This window comes from Watersipora subatra, chromosome 9 (assembly GCF_963576615.1).
Source record: "Watersipora subatra chromosome 9, tzWatSuba1.1, whole genome shotgun sequence".
Lineage (NCBI taxonomy): Eukaryota > Metazoa > Bryozoa > Gymnolaemata > Cheilostomatida > Watersiporidae > Watersipora > Watersipora subatra.
In genome coordinates this window covers 49,326,281-49,351,059 of record NC_088716.1, presented here as the reverse complement: position 1 = coordinate 49,351,059, position 24,779 = coordinate 49,326,281, and the positions used below count along the sequence as shown (strand labels likewise).

At 33.0% G+C, this 24,779-nt stretch overlaps 1 protein-coding gene across 1 annotated transcript; it reads left to right on the top strand.

The window, feature by feature from the left end:
- Positions 1-1,828: 1,828 nt before the first annotated feature.
- Positions 1,829-20,256, top strand: LOC137404384 (uncharacterized). The gene is made up of 4 exons (XM_068090581.1): positions 1,829-1,917; positions 2,212-2,455; positions 2,644-2,838; positions 20,130-20,256. The coding sequence occupies exons 2-4, from the start codon at positions 2,263-2,265 to the stop codon at positions 20,183-20,185; spliced, it is 444 nt and encodes a 147-aa protein (XP_067946682.1). The 5' UTR covers positions 1,829-1,917; positions 2,212-2,262; the 3' UTR covers positions 20,186-20,256.
- Positions 20,257-24,779: the final 4,523 nt, after the last annotated feature.

Genomic DNA, 24,779 nt, shown 5'->3' with positions numbered 1-24,779 from the left:
GCGCTTCAAAGATTGCAGCAATACAAATAGCTCAGCTTGACCAGTGAAAATAAAAATATTTTACCATTATACATATTGTAGTGTTACACTTATTTTAGCGTTGTAAGTTATGCAGCACTACATGCTTGTGTATAAACATAAAAAAATGACAGCATCTTTAATTGTCATAGCATTACAGCTATTATTGTGTTACAAGTTGTGTAGGAACACCGGTATTATGGAACAAATACAAGGTTCTTGGCATTACTAGCACTGTTGAATTACTTTAAAATTAATTTAGAGTTACTTTAGAATTTATTAGGTATTATGTCATTTCAAGTATTGCATCACTGCAAATATTGTGTCATTACAAGTATAGTTTCATTTCATTGCAACTATTGTATAATTACAAATTTTATAGCGTTACAAATAATTTAGCATCACAAGTATTATACCATTGTACCATTACAGCCGCACAAGTAATTGAGCGATAATTTTTTTCTAGCTGTACAGGTATTGCAGCATCACCAATATGCATAATTACAAATATTTCAACATCACAAATATTGTAATATTATGTGAATTGTAGCATAAGAAGTGTTGTAGCAAGACAAGTGTTGTAGCTGTACAAGTACTGTAGCTTTGAAGGTTTGTAGCATTACAAATAAAGTAGCAACAGAAGTGTTTTTAGCATTGCATGTATTATAGCATTGCTGGTAGTGAAACACTACAAGTGTTATAGTTTCAACTAAATTATCATATTGCAAGTTTTTCTGCATTATTTGTATTGTCAGGCTAAAATCTCAATAGTTTTACAAGTATTTCAGTCCTATAAAGTTTGTAGTGTTCCATGAATCATGGCAGTACAAGTATTTCAGTACCAAATGCTTTATGGCAGTACAAATATTGCAGCGCTACAAATTTTGTAGTATTGTACGTATTGCAGCACTAATTGGTTTGTAGTATTGTACGTATTGCAGCACTAATTGGTTTGTAGTATTGTACGTATTGCAGCACTAATTGGTTTGTAGTATTGTACGTATTGCAGCACTAATTGGTTTGTAGTATTGTACGTATTGCAGCACTAATTGGTTTGTAGTATTGTACGTATTGCAGCACTAATTGGTTTGTAGTATTGTACGTATTGCAGCACTAATTGGTTTGTAGTATTGTACGTATTGCAGCACTAATTGGTTTGTAGTATTGTACGTATTGCAGCACTAATTGGTTTGTAGTATTGTACGTATTGCAGCACTAATTGGTTTGTAGTATTGTACGTATTGCAGCACTAATTGGTTTGTAGTATTGTACGTATTGCAGCACTAATTGGTTTGTAGTATTGTACGTATTGCAGCACTAATTGGTTTGTAGTATTGTACGTATTGCAGCACTAATTGGTTTGTAGTATTGTACGTATTGCAGCACTACATGTTTTGTAGTATTGTACGTATTGCAGCGCTACATGTTTTGCAGTATTGTACGTATTGCAGCACTAATTGGTTTGTAGCATTACAAGTTGTTGAGCTTTGCACATATTCTATTTTTGGTAATTATTGTATTATTAAAAATACTGCAATATTACAAGTATTGTAGCATTATAAGCATTGCATTGCAAACAATAGAATTTTGTAGATTTAGATGTAATATAGGAGGAGCACTTAAGGGCTGTGTAAAAATTGAACCTTCCCAGTTTGTTCTATACACAGTTACTAATGTCAGTGTATTAAAGTCTTCATATGTACAATGTATTCTAAAGCACTGGTGAAAAGCCCTACATAAAAGTTGCAGCAGTTCTTTTTCTAATAGTTAGAATTTTTTTAGCTTGACTTCATCAAAATTAACCTAATGCTAGAGATTACAAAAGAAGAGGATAAGGCAAAAGTTACCACGGTGACTTCAAAAATTGAGTTTGCTTGTACTCCGACTGCTTCTCATCAGGTCAGACAATTATTTCACAGTAAACTGCTGAAGTATATGAATTAAAACTCTAAAGCTCTACTTAGTTAATTTTCATATGTGTGTAGCAGTTAAAGTACGGTAATTTCATATAATTGTTTCTCCCAATATATTTTTGATCTCAGGTATTTTAACCTAATTGAACCTTTTTCTCTAGCAGAGCTTTTTAGGTTATCAGTTTACTGAATTCATTATTTTGACATCTTTTATTTTGTTTGTTCAATAATTTGTTTGGTAATAATAAGAATAATAATAATTGTTTGGTAATAATAATAGTTTGGTCAGAACTTCAATGGAAATCAAGGAGGAGGTTGCAGTCAAACCCCAATGGAAATCGATGAGAAGCCGGTAGTCAAAACTTCAATAAAATCAAATAGAAACGGGTGGCCAAAACTCCAACAGAAAGCAATTAGAAGCCGCCGATCAAAATTTCCATGGAAAGCAGAGAGGAGCTGGCAGTCAAACTCTAATGGATATCGAAAAAGAGCTGGTAGTCAAAACTTCAATGGATATCAAAGAGGTGCCTATTTTCATAGATCATTCGCTTTCCCTAAAGCCATATAAGTGCCACCAAATCTTTTACTTAGTTTTTATTAACAGGATATAATAATTTCTCAACTCAAAATAAGGACAATAGCAATTCATCGAAGAATCACAATATATAGTTCAATCACAGGGATATTTGTTCATCTATAACATTTCCTGTAGGTGGAAATGGCCAACGAACAGACCAACGTGGCAGACAAGTTGAGGATCTGCAAAGAAATCCATCAGCAAACATAGAGGACATCTTTAAAAAGATGGTCATTGAAGATGCTGGAGCGCGCCGTGAGGTCATGGATACATCCTCTCATTTGACAGTTCAGCCAGAAGAGGACAATTTTGTACAACAACCAGAAGAAGGTCAGTTTAAAATTCATTAAATGTTTAATAAGTATGTAAGTGCAGTATATAAACAAAATTCTAACGCTTTGCATCAGCAACGCTGCGCAGCTCATAGAAGTCTGAATAAAACGATTACGGTTCATATCATGAATTATTTAAAATAGATTTTTTTTAATATTGATGTGTAATATTTAGTTTTCACACAGTATTAGCGATGCAGTTCAGCAGATAAAATTTTTCTCAAAATAATGTTTGAGTTAGTTTATTATTTAGAATATTCAGCGCTGATTGTCTCAATCTATTTATCTACCTACAATATAAACGGCAAAAAATCTGTCCGTATATTTGTGTGTGTTTGCGTGCATGTGGACCGCTTATAGAGCGGTCTTTCTGTTTTTTGATTCAGTCATACGAAGCAGTCTGAATTAATATGAGTAGTAAATAAATTATAGAGCGGTCTTTCCTTTTTTCAATTTGATCGTACGAAGCCAATGTACATGTATATATATGTATGGTTGTATATATACAGTCAAACATGGATAACTCGAACTTCAAGGGACCGAGCAAAAGTGTTCGAATTATCAGAACGTTCAAGTTATCAGAGCACTGTCACAAGTCCATATATTTACTTATTTATTAGTAGATACATGTACATATACAAACTATAATATAAATCAAAAGCACAAATGGCTTGTTTCAAATTAAATGCTTCTAATGTAAAGTTTAAAACGTTTTCATGAAAAAGTATAGAGATTTTTCTATCACTTGAGATTGGTTTGTTGTTTGAGGTGATGTTATTGCCAGGACGTTTTTCAGATTGACATTGGCAAAACTTGATCGTTGTTGAAATGCTCAAAAGAAAAGACATTTTTTTCTTTTGGGGTTTTACCCACGATCAATTTTGCCGTTTTTCTTGAAGTTTATGCAGATTACCTTACTTTACCTGGGATTCGTTAAGAGCAACACTCCGAGGCAGTTCAATTAGAAGTTTTACGAGGTTTTACGGTACATTCTATATCACTCACGCTTTTTTAATAGATACTTATTGAATGTACACACGTATTCTGTGTTTAGGTCAAACGATAAATAGTTTTTTTGTAGCTCAGACAATGTATACGTTTAATTACCACAATTTTTAAGACGATTTAAACATTCAACATTCCGACGTTGATTCAACACGGAATAAACGTCGGAAAACTATTCATCACGGGCTAGCTGGGTTACGCCACGCACTCAAGGATTTTCACCAAGCACATACAAAACAAAAACAACATGCGATTTTTGTTTTGTATGTGCGTGGCGAAAATCCTTGCACGCGTGACCCGGTTAGCCCGTGCTATTCATCGTATCGCAGTATAAATCAAATTTCACCAAACGTTTTAGAAAAGTCGTTGACAAAAATATTTTGCCGATGGTGGTAATAACGACGCTTATGAATTACGAAAAGATGAAGTTTACCTCTATGGCTTTGAATAAAGTGATTTTCTAAAGCGATAGCAACCGTTTCGGTAGCCGTTGGGCAAAAAAACAGTTCGAATTAACAATTAATTTTCACCACGCACATACAAAACAAAAACAACATGCGATTTTTGTTTTGTATGTGCGTGGCGAAAATCCTTGCACGCGTGACCCGGTTAGCCCGTGCTATTCATCGTATCGCAGTATAAATCAAATTTCACCAAACGTTTTAGAAAAGTCGTTGACAAAAATATTTTGTCGATGGTGGTAATAACGACGCTTATGAATTACGAAAAGATGAAGTTTACCTCTATGGCTTTGAATAAAGTGATTTTCTAAAGCGATAGCAACCGTCTCGGTAGCTGTTGGGCAAAGAAACAGTTCGAATTAACAGTGTTGAGTTCGAGTTATCTATAGCAATTTATCATTACGTGGGAACGGACCAAAGGAGATGTTCAAATTAACCATGTGTTCGAGCTATCCGTGGACGAGTTATCCATGTTTGACTGTATATATAAATGTATATAAATATGTACATGTATATATTTATACATGCTTATATAAATTTATATATACATGTATATATATATACATATATATATATATAGAACTATATTTCCCAACTAGGAGGCTTCTATCAATATATAATCCATGTTAGGAGGCTCTGAAAAATTAGGAGGCGTCCAGGGAGCCTCCTAATTCTAGCAGTGTTTATAGTGTTTAACAACCCTATAGAAGTATTTTAAACATGATTCCCATAATTGCCTTATATATCTATATTCATATATATGAAAAAGAGGAGACAACTCCAACAAAAATGTGTAATTTTCTATCAATAAATTACAAACTCTAGGAGGCTCTTATATATGGAACTAGGAGGCATATATCAATTTTAAAATATTCTTACTTTTAAGTGTTTTGGTATCGTTTCAGTTAATAGCACAATCTATTTAAAAACATATTGCAATAAGCTTATGACTAATCATCATCCAATACAAGGAATTAGCAGCTATGTCGGATACAGTCAGTTTTGCTAATATTCATGATAGCTTTATTAGATTTGGGAAATAAAGTTTTATATTAACAAACTACAATACATTACAATTTATTTGCTGACCCTCTTTATGGTTTTCAAGACTGCCATTTAAGCACTCCCTTTTTTGCATGGTTTCTCATTGATCTGCTCTTTTTTGTGAAAATTCACAATAATTGCACATTATGGTTTCCACTGATGTTTAAGCATGGCTGTAGTAAAAGTTTAAATAAGTGTATAATCAGTACAATTCATATTTTTGCTGCCGTTGCATCCAGCCACAAAATAAATCTTTTTTTGAAACTTTTCATCCGAATGCAATACCTGAGAGATGGTTTTTTAGTCAAAGAATTGATTTTTTAAATTTATTGAAATAAAGTGGCAAAAGTATAACCACAGTATATAACAGCTAGCGAGATGTGGCTGTTATAATGTTGCTGTGGCTGTTAGGACTATTAGTTCTTCACCCATGTAGTCTACTAGAGCTTGGTAGCAGCGGAATAACTACATGTAAGGGAGCACGTCACATTTGGTAAGTTGTTCATGTTATTTTAGTCAATTTACAGTTTATTTACTTGAAACATACAGTTGTAGAAAAGCAGTATAAATTTTATTTAATAAAGAAATAGGACTAGCGTGAAAAAAGTATGTTTCAACTATTATAATTTTTAAGGAATGTAGCATAGAACACGTTTGATATACATTTTTTTACACCTGTTTATGTCATCCAACTGCTGATATTGTTCTGCATAGAAAAGTCAAGAAAGTTCAGCATTATAATACCATAAAGGAGAATATCAAAACTTTTTGTAAAATCCTAATTTTGGACTTTATTATTGTTACACGAATGTTCGGTTTTGTAACGTCAACACAGACACGCCAGCTGACAATTAATAGTTATTTTAGTGAATCAGTTAATTCTCTAACATTAATCTATTTTCAGTTATTAATATAATAATTTTTGATGTTTTTTTATAATGATAAGTAAAGTTATTAATGTGGTTCTACCAACAGTCAAAACTGTTGTTAGAATATCATGATCATTATGTAATTGTATTATTGTTATCATGAATAGTGAGAGTTTGCGTATTTCAGTTATGATTTTGTAAGTAATAGTAGTACATGCATAGGCATAAGCAAGTAAGTGGTGTATATGCGGCCTTTGAATTTTAAAACTTTTAGTATTTAGTTTGAATCTTGTGTAGTAATTGTGTAGTAATTAAGAGCTTAGCTGTTTTATAGAGCTTCAGTAGTAGGAGGCAGACATTCAAGTTTGCCAAAAAACCTAACCAGTGAACTAAAATGTGTATTTTGCATTCATTTTGGTTTGTATATCTGTTTATGCTATTTGAATTATCTATTCATTTTTTTAGAAATTTGGTAAGCATTAATGCCAGTATATTCATCGGATGGCAGAGAGTATTAGACAAAGTTCGATGTTCTTTTCTAGAAAAGGTATGTTGCTAATTACACGTTGGTTTGCATAAAAAATATGTCAAAATAATCAAGGTTTCATCTACCGAATTTTATAATATTTTTTAACATGTACATAAGTATAGATTACAAACTATAAAACATTTTATCAGTAAGGTTGTATTTTGAAATGTAGTAATGTTTGACGTTTTGGCAAAGTTACTATGATAAGCGAAACTTTAAATTCACCAACACAAAATATACTGTACAAAGTTTACTGTAACTAGCAAATGTATACCTGACGTAAGAATGTAACAGCATGCCCAAAATTAGTTTTTCTTGGTATAGTTGCAAATAATCAATGACGCTTCATAATCAAATTAATCAATTGGTTATAGATAACTGCTGGATGAGAAGCATTGATGGCCCACACCAAAGACTGATTTGCAGACATAAAATTAAAGGTATGCGATATTGCAATAAGTTGCTGTCAACTAGCACATTATACATGCGAGCCAAAAATTAGTGTGATAATTTGATATAGCCATAGCTTCAGTAAGAAAAGTTGTCAATTTTTACAGGCATTGTATTATTTCAAACGCTTACATAAACCATTATGCCACTTTTGTGTTCTATTCATCTATTATTGGCAGATTACATAATATAAATAGCGCAAACCAATCAAAGGAATGTAGCATAGCAAAGAGATTTAGTATTGCTCTTATTAGTCTTTATGAGTCATGGTAGCAATTACTTAGCAATTGCATAATTATATAAAATGAATAGTTTTCCATGGTTACTCATTACCACTTTTAGTTACTCAGTCAACACTGAGAGTAATTATCAGTTTTGAGATATCATGTTTAGAGGCAGGAGATTGACAAATATTTTGTTGGTTTTTACTCTTACCCTACCGTATGCGAATTTATGCTAAATCTATCAGCAACTGCCGTATGAACATTTTTGCGAATTTTCCAACAATTGCGTGGTCACCTAATTTTATTATCCGTTAAAAACATAACGGATGATTTTAAAACTTTGATGGTATTGTCAGTGTGGTTCGAATATTTTTCTAATAGATTAGTCTAAGATAACCAAGCAGTTGCAAATTTTTTATTGAGAATTTCCAAAATAAAAATGGACATTTTTGTGTAAGTTTTGTTAAGTATCGCGCAAGTCAGAAAACATATAATTACTTACATGTATGTTGATGACACTATAGCCAATTCAAATTCAGATTTTTGTGATTACACAGATAATTAAAGTAGCAGCAGTGACTCTGATGATAGTGAAAATATTAGTTTTTTAAGTGTAAGGGACATTGTAGAGCATCGTTTTAGCTTCGTAGCGATTGTAGCTTCACATAGCTTTAGCAATGCACAAAGTGAAGGTACATTGATTTTTGCATAGCACTATATGTTAACATTTTAGCAAAATAAAATATATTACAAAAAGTTTCTAGATAAACTTTGAAGTTGAAACAAAATTGTATACATGCTTCATGTACATATCATGAAGCTAAATTGGCAATTTTCGGTGAAATGGCTGGCGGTAGGCCGGTAGCTTAGTTTGTACATGGGTGGCAGTAAAAGGGTAAAGCTATAACAGAATTAGAGATACAAGTGTATGTATTTCCTTTTGAATAATTTAGTGAATTTTGATGATTCAAGACAATGAGTTTGGCGAATGATATATATGTATAAGATGCTGCTGAAGTTGCGCAATTCAACTCATGGCTTTTAATTATTACCTCAAAATGTTGAAAACACGCGATAGGAAGGGCCAGAACACTACTAAAACTCATAGTTACTCAAACCTGAAATACAGTAGGTTTTATACAAATTGCTATACAATAACAAAACTGCAAAACTATTGGTTAAAATATAAATAGCAATATATATTATTATTTTTGGCCTTCGGTATGGGGCAGCATGTATGCAGTTTGTTTGCTGATGTTAACAAAAGTTTTACTAATAAGCTACATAATTTGCTCAATTATTTGTGTCAACTTTAAAATTTAAAACAAATGTAGTGTTAGCACTTTTAGAATATACTACAAACAACGCAGAGGAACTTTTTGTGGCATCTGACTTGAATTTAAAAGTTCTCTGAAAACGCAACTTGTATTTGCCCATTTTAATACTTTAAAATGTCAAAGGGAGCTCATAATGAAAGCAACTTTAATATAATTTCAAGATACTCAAAGCGGTACGGATGTTATGTTAACAAACATTAAACGGTCACTCTGTACTATGGCTAGTAAGTATTTACATGTATTTAGATTTTGCATTGATGCTTTCAATTAGGTAGTGTAGGAAATCTATTTACATTAGCTAAATTACCAGCATGTGCAATACCCAGCTTTGTTTCCTATCCATCCCAAACATTTTGCCAATGCTTATAATAATTCATTGCTCTTTTCAAATCTGATTTCTGAACCAAAGGTAGTTTTAGCAGTATAAGAACATATACTTCTCTTCCTATGGGTCTACTCACTTTTCTGTAGCAGCAAAGGCCATTGTTTTTAAAAGGTCTGTAAGAATTTTATTACTTATTTTGACTTCCATTGGTGCTCGTAGCAAATATAATTTCAGTACAATTTGCATCAATAAAGTTATTATTACTTGTTTGTAAAGTATTTGGAGCAAAACAATATTTTATGTGCACAGCAAACATTTTTGCTGCAAGCTTACCAAAACAAAATAAAACGTTTATTTTTATGTTACATTTTAATTAAACATCATGTTCTATTCAGTTATTGCTGTCAGTACTATGCAGTTATTGCTGTCAATGTTCTTTGTGCATTCTTAGCACACTTTTATGTTAAACTTCCAATGCATTAAACACTTTAGAAATAAAGTGTCCAAACAAGGATGCATAACATGAGATTTGTCACTGGCTTGTTTTGACCTATATGTAGCACTCTTTAGCCAAAGGTGTCTAGCTTTACTAAAAAAGTTGGTAGTGAAATTGTACATAAATTCATTGCCTGCATACACATCAATCATGATGCCTATGCTCTTATTATGTGTGTTCTGCTATTGCCTTCTTAGCTAATTCACTTTCTACTTCTCAATAGCCTCAGCCTCCGAATGAAAGCTATTGTTGTTATTCCTATTCTTTGTAACTTTATAATGAAGGAGGTTGTGGTTGGGCAGCTCATTTGCTTTTCACTCTATTAGAAGTATTGCAGCACAAGTATAACTGCAGTAATAAAATCTTCACAGAATTGCATAATGTGGTCTTATTCTCCAAGGTCTTCTCACTAGCAGAAATGACCTATGTACTTGGTACAATGGTGGTTTGCGCTTAAAGTGACTCATTCTCCTAAAGTGGCATGGCTTGCTATCTTCTTGCATGCTAGTCAATTGATTAAATAGATTGTAAGAAACAAGCCAACCTCTCACTCCTACACAACCTAAAGACTTATCACATAAGTTCAACCTTCTAGCGAGATTATAGCCGCTAAACCTTTTGCTTTTTTCACGCGTCTAGCCATTTAGGGTTTTGCAGCAGCAGAAGAACAGACTAATCATGTCACAATTGGTATATTTGTTTGTCACATTTGTTTTATATTACTTTTGCCAATTTTGTCATTGAATTAATTGTACCATATTATGGTGAAAAGGCATCATGAAAAAGTATTTTACTTCGCCTCAATACCAATGCAAAAGGTTAGACCGGTGGTGGCCATTTTTGACCTGTAGGGCGAGCCACTTTAAATACTATATCAAAGCAACTTACTCATGTCATCAAATTGTGACGGCAAACAACAATGCATAGGTTTTCGCAGCTAATTTGGATTTGGATTTTACTGCCTTAATTGCAAGATCGTAATATTGTCAAGTTAAAAATGTCAAGAAACCCCAACTTTATAATGCTAAAAGAATGAAATTATTACTAATTTTCATAAAATGATAACTTTGTAATTATACACGAGGGAAGCTTTGTGAGATTAACCGACACACATTAAAATAGTTATGGTAGCATATAGCACAGTAGCCAGCAATTGATGAATATCTGTGACTCTGTCGATGCTCCTAACTTTTGTAACTTTTTAAAAAGCATTAAAATAATTATGGATGCTTTTTATTCTGATTAGTAGTGTTAGCTGATTGATAGCACCAAACAGGCAGAATTATTAGTAGCCTATACTTTACTGCCCTGAGCAAGCAAAACGCTGTATCTTGATATTTGTAAATTGTTCAGCACAAGCACAAACACGTTTTGGTCGAGCCTGGCATCAGTATTAGCAGTATTTTAGTTGTTTTTTTATTTATTCTAGTGAGATATCCAACAATCTTTACCGAATTTTTTTTCGTGAAACTTTAAAATCAAAGGAGTTATTTCACTTAGGGCATTTTGTTTGCTTAAATTGACAATTTTCTAAGCTGGCACTAGGCAATCAAAACGCCCTATCACTGCAGATAAGGCCTTTTGATTGCTTAATTGGACTGGTTTCTCATTGTTAGTTTGCCACTAGACCATTTGCCATGACAGGATTATCAAAGGATTACAAGTTTAAATTCTGATATTAACCCGCAATTAGTCAACAAAATGATATATGTTGCAATTCCTATTACTCATCCAGTCAACACATGGATTAAAGCCCTGTAATAGCCATATTTAGCTCAAAAGTTAAGAGATGATCAAAGATCTAGGCATCCTTCAAACCTGATGTCATGAAATGAAAGGAGTAAGTAAAATAGTAGTTTAAAAAAGATCAAACGCTTTTATTGAAAATAATTTAAAGCAAACAACTGAGTGCAATAATGTCAGTATTTTAAAAAAGCAAAACCTTCCAATGGACATGTAATTCAAACAAATTTTTCATCAAATCTCTGAGTCAGATCTTTAAATCGAGACTTTTGTCACTTAGATATCGTCCTGTCATAATAAATATATTATGATAAAAATATAGCAATAAGATGAGCACTTAGAAGTGCACTAGCTTGTATGAGCTGCTTTAAAACAACCAAATATATATGCTTCAGTTTCGCTTCCCTTTGTTTATATACTCTTTGATTACGTAATGCTGCTCATAATGTCCAACTTTGTGTTTGTTCAGGCCAATCAAAACGCTGTATCTGCAGATAGAGAGCTTTGATTGCCACTTTATGTGTGGTAAATGTGGATAGGGCATTTTGCACATTGTGAAAAGTGCTATTTCTGGTGGTCTCAGATATATGAAATTTCGAGACATGTTAGATCTCAACCTAAATTACATATAAGCACAAAAAAGTGAATTTTGAAAAACTTTTCAGATAGGGCGTTTTGCTTGCTTAGGGCAGTATAAAGTTATGATAATGTATTATTTTCATTGTAATTAACAAGTTGATGCATTTTAGTCGTAATTTGATATGGATTTAAACTAGAGGCTGAGTCATAAGTAAGTGACTGGAGTAAATGAAATCCTTTAAATTGTTGAAGCTTTAAAATCTATGTTTCAATTTTGTAGAAGAATATCGCAAAAGATAAAATATTACTGCTTCATAGAATTTTAGTAATGGGAGGTAGGGACACGGATTTGCTGAAAAACCTAAAAACATCAGGCATCTTTTGCATCAATTTTTGATCTGCATAACATCTGTTTGGGCTATTAAAATTGTTTTGCTTATTTTGGTAGAAACCTGGTCACCGCATCCAAGCACTATATCCACCAGATGGAAAATGGTACGAAGCACAGCTGGACGCTTTCTTGAAGGGGGTATGTTGCTGATTAACGGTTAATTTCCCCAAGAGCGTGCCACATTAATAAAAGTTTTATTTCAAAAAATTTATAAGAAATAATATTACTATAAAATCTATGTTTGAATGCCTTGGCACTGCATTTTTTAACCCTTCCAATTATAGTGGCAAAAATTGTCGATTGTGCTTCATAATATATGTTCAATCTTTATTAGCTTCAACTTTATCTTAAACCTTTTTGTTATAGATTTTATTTTTCTAACACGTTAAAAAATAGTACTATTCAAAAAACTTAATGCATTCCTACTTCGTGCATTGCTAATGCTATGTGAAGCTACGGTCCCTTCGAATCTAGAAAAACAATGCTCTACCATGTTCCTTACTCTTACGAAACTATTACTTTGACCACCATTGGAATCACTATTGGAGCTGCTACTTTAATTATATGTGTAATCACTAAAATCTTAATCCGTCAGTCATCAACAATCATCAATAATGTTATCAACATAAGTAATTATCTGTTTTCGATTCTGGATGTACTTGCGAAAGCTATAATAGCACTAAATATTTCGAAAATCAGAAAGAACAAATGTTTCTTTTTATGTTGAAAAGTCCTAAACAAAAATTTAAAATTGCTTCGTGAGTTTAGGGTAATTTTACAGGGAAACTTTTGGACAACACTGTCAATACCATAAAAAGTCTTAAAGACTGTTAGTTATGTTGTCAACGAATAATAAAATTAAGTTACTACGCAAATGCCAGGAAATTCGCAACATGCACATATGCCGGTCGTCCATTGATTTCGCCTAAATGCGCATGCAGGGGTGAAAGGGTTAATAAAATATTATGTAATCTCTAATTGAATCCCTATTCATTTAAACGCCCCTCTACTAGACCTGTACTATAATAGATGACGGTTAAAGATAGAACGCCACCGTTCAAGTGAACGTTACTTCTTTTTAAAAAAACACATAAAAACTATATAACACACAAACTAAGCTGTGATCCAGTGATAACATATACACTGGGCGTTGAGCTTGCAAAATGCCATCGTTAACTGCTTATTCTAATGCTGTAGCATGAGCAAGAAATTTTAGCCTCAAAAAATAGTACAGATTTCATCATATTTGCTAAACCGTTTTTTCATATATGCCGAACTATCAAGGCCGCTTAAACAATAAAATTATTATCAGCCTGATAGAGTTATTAATTATTTCCACGGTGCTGCTTTCAAAGCTTTAACGAAAACACTGTAAAGCTTAGAAGTTAGAAAACTGGCTTCAATATGCATTGACAGAAGTATTAATTTCTATTGTTGTAACTGAGTCATTGTTAGTAAAAATTTGTCAACATTTTTCTATCCATCCTGTCCAAAATCGGATCCAAAGATCAAAGAATGTTGAAGTCGCAGTCAGCTGGATGTGGTTGTCAATTAAAGGGTGACACTCTAGTTTTCAACACTTCTAGAATAGCACTCGAATGAACATGGCCTTCAAATTAAGATTCTACCTTATGTCAATTTAGCTGTATTTCAGAATATACATTGGTTAAGTATTATATTACTAAATGAGAAATGACACTAACGAGCATTAATGTCCTTATTGTTCACTTGTATCTTAGAAACCATCAATTCTGTTTTGACTTGCAGCACGTAAACCAGCTTATTTAACTTTTGAATGGAGCTGAGCAATGATATGTGATTCATCAAAGCCATAGCTTATCAGATTTTTATAAATGATAATTCACATTATTTACTATTTCAGTCAGCAGAAAACGGTAAAGTGCAGAGGAAATAGCAGAATTTGACAAGTACTGGACTGAAAAATCAGGCAAACTGCCAACAAGATCAGTGTTGGATGCTAAACACTCAACGCTGCCTAACAGAAGTGTTACAGTGATTCGGGCTCGAGCCAACAACTTGCTAAAGAAGGCTGCGAGAAAAAATGCCAGCTGAATTTTTTATGTTGTTGAACCTTCTTATTATCATTGCGTTGTATTTGTCAATAAATGTGCTCTTTTTGAAAACTAAAAGAGACCAACTCCGCAGTAATGCACTTGTATAGTTATTTTGTATCAAGCAGTCTTAGCTATTATTTTATGTACAGAAAATGTGCATAAAACAATGACTATGATAGATAATACAATACCGACAATAGATATTATCTGTTGTACTGCACTGTACACTATGATGTATTATTCAAGAAACAAGCTCTAAGATAAATTATAATAATTCTTTTAAAGAAAAACTAAATATAAGGAAATACGCCGCAGCAGCCAGTCTACTGACAACTTACTGTCAAACCGACAAGCCCAAAAAATTACTTAGAACGCTGTGCTTGACTAAAAACAATCAGAAATTCACTACACAATGAGAAATATATCTTTTTGGGTCATTTTCCAAATTTAAGTGAATGTGTCTGAGTAGAATGTTCTATCAATTTCTTGACATTTCAGGGCATTATTATTACTGGTAAAATGTGAATAATAGCACTCAGTATTACTATTGATCAATAAAACCACCCAAAGTCAAGAGATCTAGAGTTAGAAAAAATTTGGTACTGTGCTGGGTCCAGCCCGACTGATCATTGCTAACAATAAATTGCAGTAAGAAAGAAGTTTTGAAAAGCGAAAATGCCCTCAAGATAGAATGTTATTGTATTTTTATTGGCTCTCTATGTGACATTAAGTTTTTCCCTAGGTTCTACATAGGCACAATGGGCTTGTTTGGAATCTACCCAATTTATGGTGCTGTGGTATTGCGCAGGTTTTGCAACCTGACACTCCATTCCCGAGTGGGGAAATGTTTTTACTTAACATTCTAAGAGTGGCTTAAGATGAATAGAAAGACATTGCTGTTATTGTATGTTAGATTGAGTAACTAAGTATGTTGTGCAAGTAATTCATATTATTACTGTAGATAATATGCACAGCAAGCAAAAATGTGTGTGTTTCATTTTAGCAATCACAGTAACTGAGTTGCGTCCATGCATTGTTACCAACTAATTTTTTTTAAGTTTTTGTATGCAGTGCAGCAGCGATATGTGACTGAATAAGAAACTATAACATAGACCATATTTACAAATATTGAGTTACATTATTCGTTTATATTAGTGAGCAGAAAGTTATGCAGCCTAAAAGAAAATTGAGAGTTCAAAAAGCCATGATCGGAAGATTGAGGCAAACTACCAAAAATGCCAGAGCTGTATACTGTTAAAAGAAATTGGTGTTTGAAAATTATAATGATGACTTATGCCCGAGCCCACAACTTACTCAAGAAGCTGCAAAATTAAACTGGCAGCAGGGTCTTCTTGTTGTTTAGGCTTTTGTAATATCGCATTAAACTTGACGTCTGAATAAATTTACTCCGTTTGGTGACTAAGCAACGACCATTCTATGGTACTTGACTAGTTGAATTTTTTAGTATCAAGCATGGTGGCTGTTGTTGTTTTAAATACAAATTTATTGATTCCTACGTTAAAGTTTAACATACTATACAATATGTAGGTTCTAACAACAATTATTTTTGTTTTATACAGATTGTTGTTTTATTGTACAGATTATAGCAGACTCTTAGTTGATCTATAAGTGATAGCAACATCCCAAATTATATGTAAGCCATGGTACCTCTGCATTGATATGTAAGTTATAGCAACCTCCTAAATGATATATAAATAACAGCAGCTTCCTAATTACTATATAATTCATTGCAGCCTCCTAACTGATATATAAATAGTAGCTACCAACTATATAAAATTCAAATTATAGTAAACTCTTTTGTGATCTATAAGTCATAGCAACATCCTAAATTCTATGTAACCCATAGCAACCACTACAATGATATGTAAGTTATAGCAACCTCCTAAATGATATATAAATAGCAGCAGCCACCTAGTTAATATATAATTCATAGCAGTCTCCTAACTGATATATAAATAGTACTGTAGCTACCAACTATATGAAATTCAAATTATAGCAAACTCTCAGGCGATCTATAAGTGATAGCAGCATCCTAAATTATATGTAACCCATAGCAGCCTCTGCAATGATATGTAAGTTATAGAAACCTCTTAAATGATATATAAATAGCAGCAGCCTCCTAATTAATATATAATTCATTGCAGCCTCCTAACTGATATATAAATAGTAGCTACCAACTATATGAAATTCAAATTATAGCAAGGTCTTAGGTGATCTATAAGTGATAGCAACATCCTAAATTATATGTAACTCATAGCAGCATCTGCAATGATATGTAAGTTCTAGCAACCTCCTAAACAATATATAAATATCAGCAGCCTCCTAATTAATATATAATTCATAGCAGCCTCCTAACTGATATATAAATAATAGCTATAAACTATGAAAATTCAAATTATAGGTCTTAGGTGATCTATAAGTGATAGCAACATCCTAAATTATATGTAACCCATAGCAGCCTCTGCAATGATATGTAAGTTATAGCAACCTCCTAATTGATATATGAATAGCAGCAGCCTCCTAATTAATATATAATTCATAGCAGCCTACTAACTGATATATAAATAATTGCTATCAACTATGGAAAATTCAAATTATAGCAAGGTCTTAGGTGATCTATAAGTGATAGCAACATCCTAAATTATATGTAACTCATAGCAGCCTCTGCAATGATATGTAAGTTCTAGCAACCTCCTAAACAATATATAAATATCAGCAGCCTCCTAATTAATATATAATTCATAGCAGCCTCCTAACTGATATATAAATAATAGCTATAAACTATGAAAATTCAAATTATAGCAAGGTCTTAGGTGATCTATAAGTGATAGCATCATCCTAAATTATATGTAATTTATAGCAGCCTCTGCAATGATATGTAAGTTATAGCAACCTCCTAAATGATATATAAATATCAGCAGCCTCCTAATTAATATGTAATTCATAGCAGTCTCCTAACTGATATATAAATAATAGCTATAAACTATGAAAATTCAAATTATAGCAAGGTCTTAGGTGATCTATAAGTGATAGCATCATCCTAAATTATATGTAACTTATAGCAGCCTCTGCAATGATATGTAAGTTATAGCAAACTCCTAAATGATATAAGTTACGGCATCTTACTAAAGGGTATGTAAGCTATGCCAAGCTATGTAATGTTTCCAATGTAACTATTACATAAGTTACAATGGTAACATTCTAATTTTTTGTGTAATTTGTAGCAATCTGCTACTGGTAATCATTATTTTTGCTTACTCATTGAGGTATGAATTATTTTACCTTCAAATTGATATGTAATTTACAACAACCATCTAGACATTCTCCAAGTTTTGACAGTTTTTCTAGTATGCATATATACAAAGTATGATAAGGCGATGAATATATATTGTATGATACCATATTCTCCTAAAATTTCCATAAAAATATATAATAATTAGGAGGTGAATAAATATATATATATCTACAATGTAGATAAATTAGACCATATAGGAGGCTTACCCATATATATTTGCGTTAACTCCTAATCCCTTATATTCCGCAACCTCCTAACTGGTATATATTTATTCAACTCCTAACTCGGAAATATGGGTATATATATATATATATATATATATATATATATATATATATATATATATATATATATATATATATATATATATATATATATATATATATATATATATATATATACATATACAGATACATATATAGATATGTATATACAGATATATATATGTATCTGTATATACATATATATACATACATGTATATATATATATATATATACATGTATATATATAATATCTATATATTTTATATGTAGATATACTAGCCGAATGCCTGGTGTTGAACGAGCTGTAAACAAGCAGCTTATAAACAGTGACAGGTAAGGTAGTTGCCTGCCACCTGCCATTGGCCTGGCATATTGCCAATGACTAATTTGATTAGCTTACTATCCGTGTTGCTAAACTTATTAATAAGAGCCATGAGAACAAGCCATGAGAACAAGGATAGCACAAAGTGCTGTGTATTTTAACCAGCCTTACGACTCATATCATGTAATGAGTTCATTGCATCTCGCGTAGCTTAATGGATTAGTTTATATCCTGGTGAACCGGAGGTTTCGAGATTGAATCTAGCATGTCGTGGATCTTTCATTTCTAGATTTTCAAAGCTATTGCTGAACAGACCGAACGACAGACTTTTATATTTATATATATATATAGATGTGTCGATGAATATCTATGTATATATGTATAAATCTAAAAGTGTGTCACTCAGTGTGCCTAGATACCGTTATTACAATATTGGGATGAAAGATCCAGTTTCTGCCATATTTGATCTCGTAACTGCCCAATAACCGGGTGTATTTTTCGCAATTGAGCTACGTGACATGCAACGATTCATTAGGTGATATGGGTTGTCAGCTAAAATTTGCAGAGCACTCTGGATTACTCAACGCTCTAAAGCTTGCTCTCACGGATCCTATTAGTAAGTTTAGCGATACGGATATGATTGTTCTCAAATTAGTCATTGGCAACGTGCAAGACTAATGGCAAGTGGCCGGCAACTGCACTGCCTGTCTCTATTTATAAGCTGATTTTTTATAATGTATATGTGATATAATTATATATATATATATACTTTCATGATATAATTATATACATAGGTACCTATTACATATTTCCATTATATATATAGATACATGTACATATTATATATTTTTATAATATATATGCGTATATTCAAAAACAATATATTTAAATAAATAAATACACTGACCAAAAAAACTGAAATGAATTTGTATATAAACCTCAGTTTGTCTGTTCTCCATGTGTCCAGTTATAGCAATAAAATTATAGGAGGGAAAAATTTGCCTCATAATGGATTTGAACTCCAAACCTCCAGTTCTGCAAGCAGGCATGCTATTCTTTACACTACAGGTCCAACTGACCATACAATAAGCAATCATACACATCATACTTATTGCACCTGCCAATATTTCACAATTTGACGCTTAACACTGCAGCTCGCGTTAAACATGGAGTCATACCAGAAGAAAAATGTATGACCATACATCAAGAAACATGCTTAAACTCACATGGCTAACAAGACTTTTGTAATCATTATAGAGCTGTAGTAAGCGCTGCAGCCGATACGGTACAATTTACATAGGAATAAACACAGTACACAGAAATAAACACTGCACAAAAATAAACAAACGACTTTATTTAAAAGTTAGAATAGTAAATGTTGTACATGTTGCTTAACAATAAAATATCTGTGCCAATACTTCCTTTATTACCCGTGCAATGCCAGGCTTTTACTTAGTTTTAGCTGAACCCGGAAAAGCAGTTTGCTTTTTGTATGATCGATTTTTACCAACATTCACTAATAGATCCACCGAGTTCAACAAACCAAGGTTACAACTCGAATATAATATGTTGCCTAATTTGACAGCCTCCAAGGGTTTCTTCGAGCTATGCTAAGTATCAGTATTGAGTTCTTTGATTTATTTAATATAGTTCAATTGCTTTTGAGCAACTTTCATAAACTGCAAACCTAAAATTCATATAAGAGTATTCTAAAACTTTTATGCTGAAGAAATGCTTCAAGTCATGACTAAGTTAGTCATCTTTACTCAAAGCAAACAATGCGATTCTATTGGCCTATTTGACAACTTCAAAATGAACAATGAATGCTATTACAAGTTTAGTGCCTTTTACATTTATAGATATGGATTGGGAAGGAGATTTGGTTATTCCTGAGCAAGCCCAAGATGAGGACTAACAAGATGCAGATAACTTCTCTAACCAACCGAATAGAGCATCACATATAAACTAGTTACTAGCTATTGTTTTCTTCAATGGCTTTTCTTGACAGCATGGCTGCTGAAAACACTATGAGATCTAGTACATTGAGAGCTTTTATCATTATTTATATCTATTATAGAGGATAAATGTATTTCGGTGATCAGTTCTTACATTTCCCTCATGGAACAAAAGTGTCATGTGTTGCACAGCTTCTCTTAAATTGTAAACCTTATTTAGCATATAATTATGCTTGGTCTTTCACTGGGTATATTGGTTATTTGCCTTTTTATGAGTTCCAGTGATGAATACTCATGCATGGTGGTTGCCTCCCCTGTTTATTTTTACTCTGTTCTAGCTTATACACATATTTACTGCGCTACCTATTTTACAGCTACCTACCAGTAGGCTACTATGCAGCAATCATGCTATAATTTGTATAACTATCCACCAGGACATGTATAACCTTATGATGTAACCAATCATGGTGCTGATTGTTCCTCTAAAATAAAAAAAGCTTTGCACTTCTGGTACATTTATGTGGAGACATCATTACAACTGTTGAACACCAACTTTTCGGTCTGCTTTCATCGGATTAATCAGCAAGTCTAGTATTAAGTTGTTAACTTACTAAACACCATCATGAGATTCAGCACCAACATAAGAGTTTAGTTATTGTCACATAATTACCATCAGCATAAGAGCAACATCAACACAAGCCTGCCCTTTGTGGCTATCTGCTCTTTATTCTTGAACGATGGAGCCTGGCTATTTCTGCTTCACATGAACCCAGAATAAACTAGTCAATTTTTGCATTGTTGAAAGATTTATCTCCTACCTAATAAAATATTGTCACGAGTAGACAATTGCTAATTGGGTAAAAGAACAGATCTTTCACTATTCACACATTAGATTTTTAAAATGTGAAAAAGAATTTTTTGGTACTGCAGTATATCTTTTATAGGCAACAGCGCAAAATTTCAAAAGGGTAAACAAACAGTAGTAAGATATACATGTATTTTAAGGTTATGTTCATAAATACATAAATAAATTATAGCAGTTAGGTAACTCTGTATGATTGTTTAGTATGACCAGATCTTAAAAAGCAGACAAATAATATTGCTTTTAAGTTACCTACCATTACTCACTGATAGAGATGATGTAACAAACAAGACAATGTACCAGGGTCATTTGAACCCAGCATTCAAGCTAACAAAAGAGACAATGTACCAGGGTCATTTGAACCCAGCATTCAGCTAACAAAAGAGACAATGTACTAGGGTCATTTGAACCCAGCATTCAGCTAACAAAAGAGACAATGTACCAGGTTCATTTGAACCCAGAATTCAAGCTAACTTTACGGGTATACAAAAGATATATGATGTATCACAACAAAGACACATAACTTAAACTGCTGCCACAAGTGTTAATAATGAACTTGTACAGGTCAAATTGTCAGCATCAAGTCAATAGAGTTTCATCTGCTTAACTTTGACAGAACGGAAGGCTAGTAATCTGTTGATTCACAATGAGTGAATTTAACACCTGCAATGAATTTAATAAAATCTGTAAAACTGTGGTTAATTATATCCGCTGGCACTGCTGAATATACCATGTCTTAGAAGTTTTCCTCACAACCTATTCTAACAGCAAGCACATGCTTCTGTCTCTAGTTTTGGTACAAGCATACAAACAAGCTTCTAAAGAGTGTATGTGGTTTTTAAATGGCATGATCAAGGTAGATATTTCACACCTTGTAGCATTTTGAGGAATGATGAATATATAGAAGTTATAATGTTACTAAGATCAAGCTCATAAGATCTGGTTCTCGAAATATCATAAAACATAGTTTTCTATTTACTCATCAGCATCCTGTTTTTCCATCAATTTTAATATTTGAGCTTCAGCGTAAAACATATCATTTTGTAAGACTCGACATACAAAAATGATTTGCTGCTAGGCCATTGTTTAGGGTTGTTAAATCACAATTAGGCTTGAGAAAACAACTGCAAGCATTGTTTAGGATTACGATCTAAAAAGTTAAGACAATGTTAATTCTCATTTGCATTATTTTAATTGTTTTATTTAAGGCTTGTTGACAGCGGTCATGTATATATATGCATTCCTTTTTTAACTACTATCGCAGCTACTGTTTATCCAGATCCAAATGAAACTGCTCCTAGTTTTTCCCAAGCTATTTTTTTGCGCATGCGTAGTTATCATTGGCTTTTGATTGGACAGTTAAAAGTGTCTATCAGTAGACATTTGACAAGAGAATGGAAGGGACCCAACAAGTGAGTATATTGCAGTACAAAGAAGTTAGCTGATAAATATTTGCTTTTTGCGTAGACAGCGGTGAAGGTGCCATTTTCATAACCACAAAAGCTTTTGTAGCTCATTGATTTAGTTAACTTTAGTAGAAAATATCGAAACATCTTTATACTGAGCACCAGCAAAGCTAACAAAGGTAGGCATATGCCTACAATGCCTTTGATAAACGTATTTACAAACTCATGCAGTCAGTTGTACAAGACATATCTACCGAGGTGAGCTACAATGCTTGTTATTATTTTCACTTGACACTCTGTTGAACTCATACGGAAAGCTATTGGATGTTTTATATTAATAGTACTAGCTAATGCAAGTGGTTACCCGTATGCTGAATAGCATAGTACAGTTCATATTGTTAGGGAGCATATGCATAGGCTCTTTTGCGGGTTTTGAGTATTTTGCTAAAGGGAACCTGAATGAGGAAAAAAGCCATTGAATGAGGAAAAAGATTTTATGGTCACAATTTTAACAACATTGATATTGTGACTTTTGGGTTGAAAGGTTGCTTTTGGTAAATTTACCTTTGAATAACTGTTTGAGAAACTCGATATTGGCAAGAATATGCCTTCCTCAACACCTTAATCAGGTTGCAGGAAAGTTGGACGAAAGCGTAAAGGCTTGTTTTCCAACGTAAGTTTCTTAGAATATCTTAACTTCTTTTCAGTGACATGGCAGTGTACTTGCTGCTTTTTGGGCTTACCATAGCCATAAGCCCTCTTTCCTTTTTGCTAAACTTGCACAAATGAGGAGTTTCTGTGAAAAAGATTACCCAATAGGTAAGGGCTTGTTTAGCTAGTAGTTGTTTGTTTGCTACTAGTAGGCAACTTCTTCTTTATGAAGTTATTGTTCGCCTATTCATGCTGATTTGCTTTGGCTCCGCTAAGCAAATATTGTACATGTATCTAAAGGGTTCTTAAACTTTACTCATGCATACAGCATTAAACTGAATTTTCTGAAGATTCCAAGTTACGCATAGCAGCATTGAATAATTAGTTTGATCCGCTCTGAATATTGAGTAACAAGAACCTCTGCACTAAAACTGCTGAGATGTTGCGGCTAGCATGTTACGTACACGTTATGTAACGTGTTATGATATGTAGTATGCTATGCTCTACACGGTACTTTCTACTAGACGGCTACTAGTGAACTTAGCTTTGACTGTTAGTTAAGATATGCTAACGAATCAGTTCCCCTCTCCCCACCCCGCAATTATCTATAAATCTAGGGCCTTATCTACATACATCTATTAGCTTAACTAGATAAAGGTGTTTGAAAAGTTTACATAATGGCTTGGTTAGTGTGCAGAAAAGGAAAAGACTGCTTAACATGAGGTGGCAGCTTGATTGTTGGAGTCAGCTACTCTTTTTGGTGGTTTGCTGCACCTCCTAAATGCAGTTGGGCAAGCTAAGATGGTCAGCTTGATGTTTTGTTCTATGTAAGGGTCATGTGGTCTGTGGCGCTTGAAGCCTTACACACAATAATGTAGGTTGCTTTACAAATTATCGTTGTCCTTAGATGCCATGAAAAACTAACATACAAGAACTCACACTGTGAGTACGATTTGTACAAATTAGACACTAGCCAATTATTTATTGACATTAAATGACATGCCTTTGAAAAACTTCCAATTCATAATAACTAATCATTGTTTTGACAGAGTAGCGTGTTTAGTCGAATACGCTTACTGTCGCTGCCCGGTGGCTATCCTGAAAACTAAACTTCTACGTGTAGCCGCTGTTCATGAGTCAAACGCCTTAGATAATTAGGTCATGGCTGATTTGTTCTAACTCGTCTTAGGAATAGTAATTTCTGTTGAAACATGTAACTAGGTGCATTGTAGTTGAGAATGAAACCTCTACTTACATGCACTAAGCAAAATAAAACTTTAGCTTTTATTCATGGACTTCACAGTGGCTGTGGAGTCAGTGGCTTTTGTTCATTGACTCCAATCAACAACTCTACTCACTAAAATACGATATAAGTATATAAGTGAAGTTAGACAAATTCATATCACATCATAGTATATATAGTGTGATAAAAATCTAAAATTTAGACTGTAAACCACATAAGCGCATGTGTATTATTTTAGCTGTTATAGTTTCTTTTCAGTTTAATGTTTTGTTACAGACAAAAGGAAAAAAGCGACCAAAAACTGTTAACACTGATACAGCAACAGCAGGCTGTGATGACTCTAGAACAGTAAGTAGTAGAATCAGAAACCGCTGACACTCATGTTACAATTA

Excerpts from the sequence above, each read along its gene's own strand:
- LOC137404384 (XM_068090581.1), top strand. The coding sequence starts at position 2,263 with ATGGAAATCGATGAGAAGCCGGTAGTCAAAACTTCAATAAAATCAAAT. Across the intron at positions 2,456-2,643 it reads CTTCAATGGATATCAAAGAG|GTGGAAATGGCCAACGAACA; the intron begins GTGCCTATTTTC and ends CATTTCCTGTAG. Across the intron at positions 2,839-20,129 it reads TGTACAACAACCAGAAGAAG|ATATGGATTGGGAAGGAGAT; the intron begins GTCAGTTTAAAA and ends TTACATTTATAG.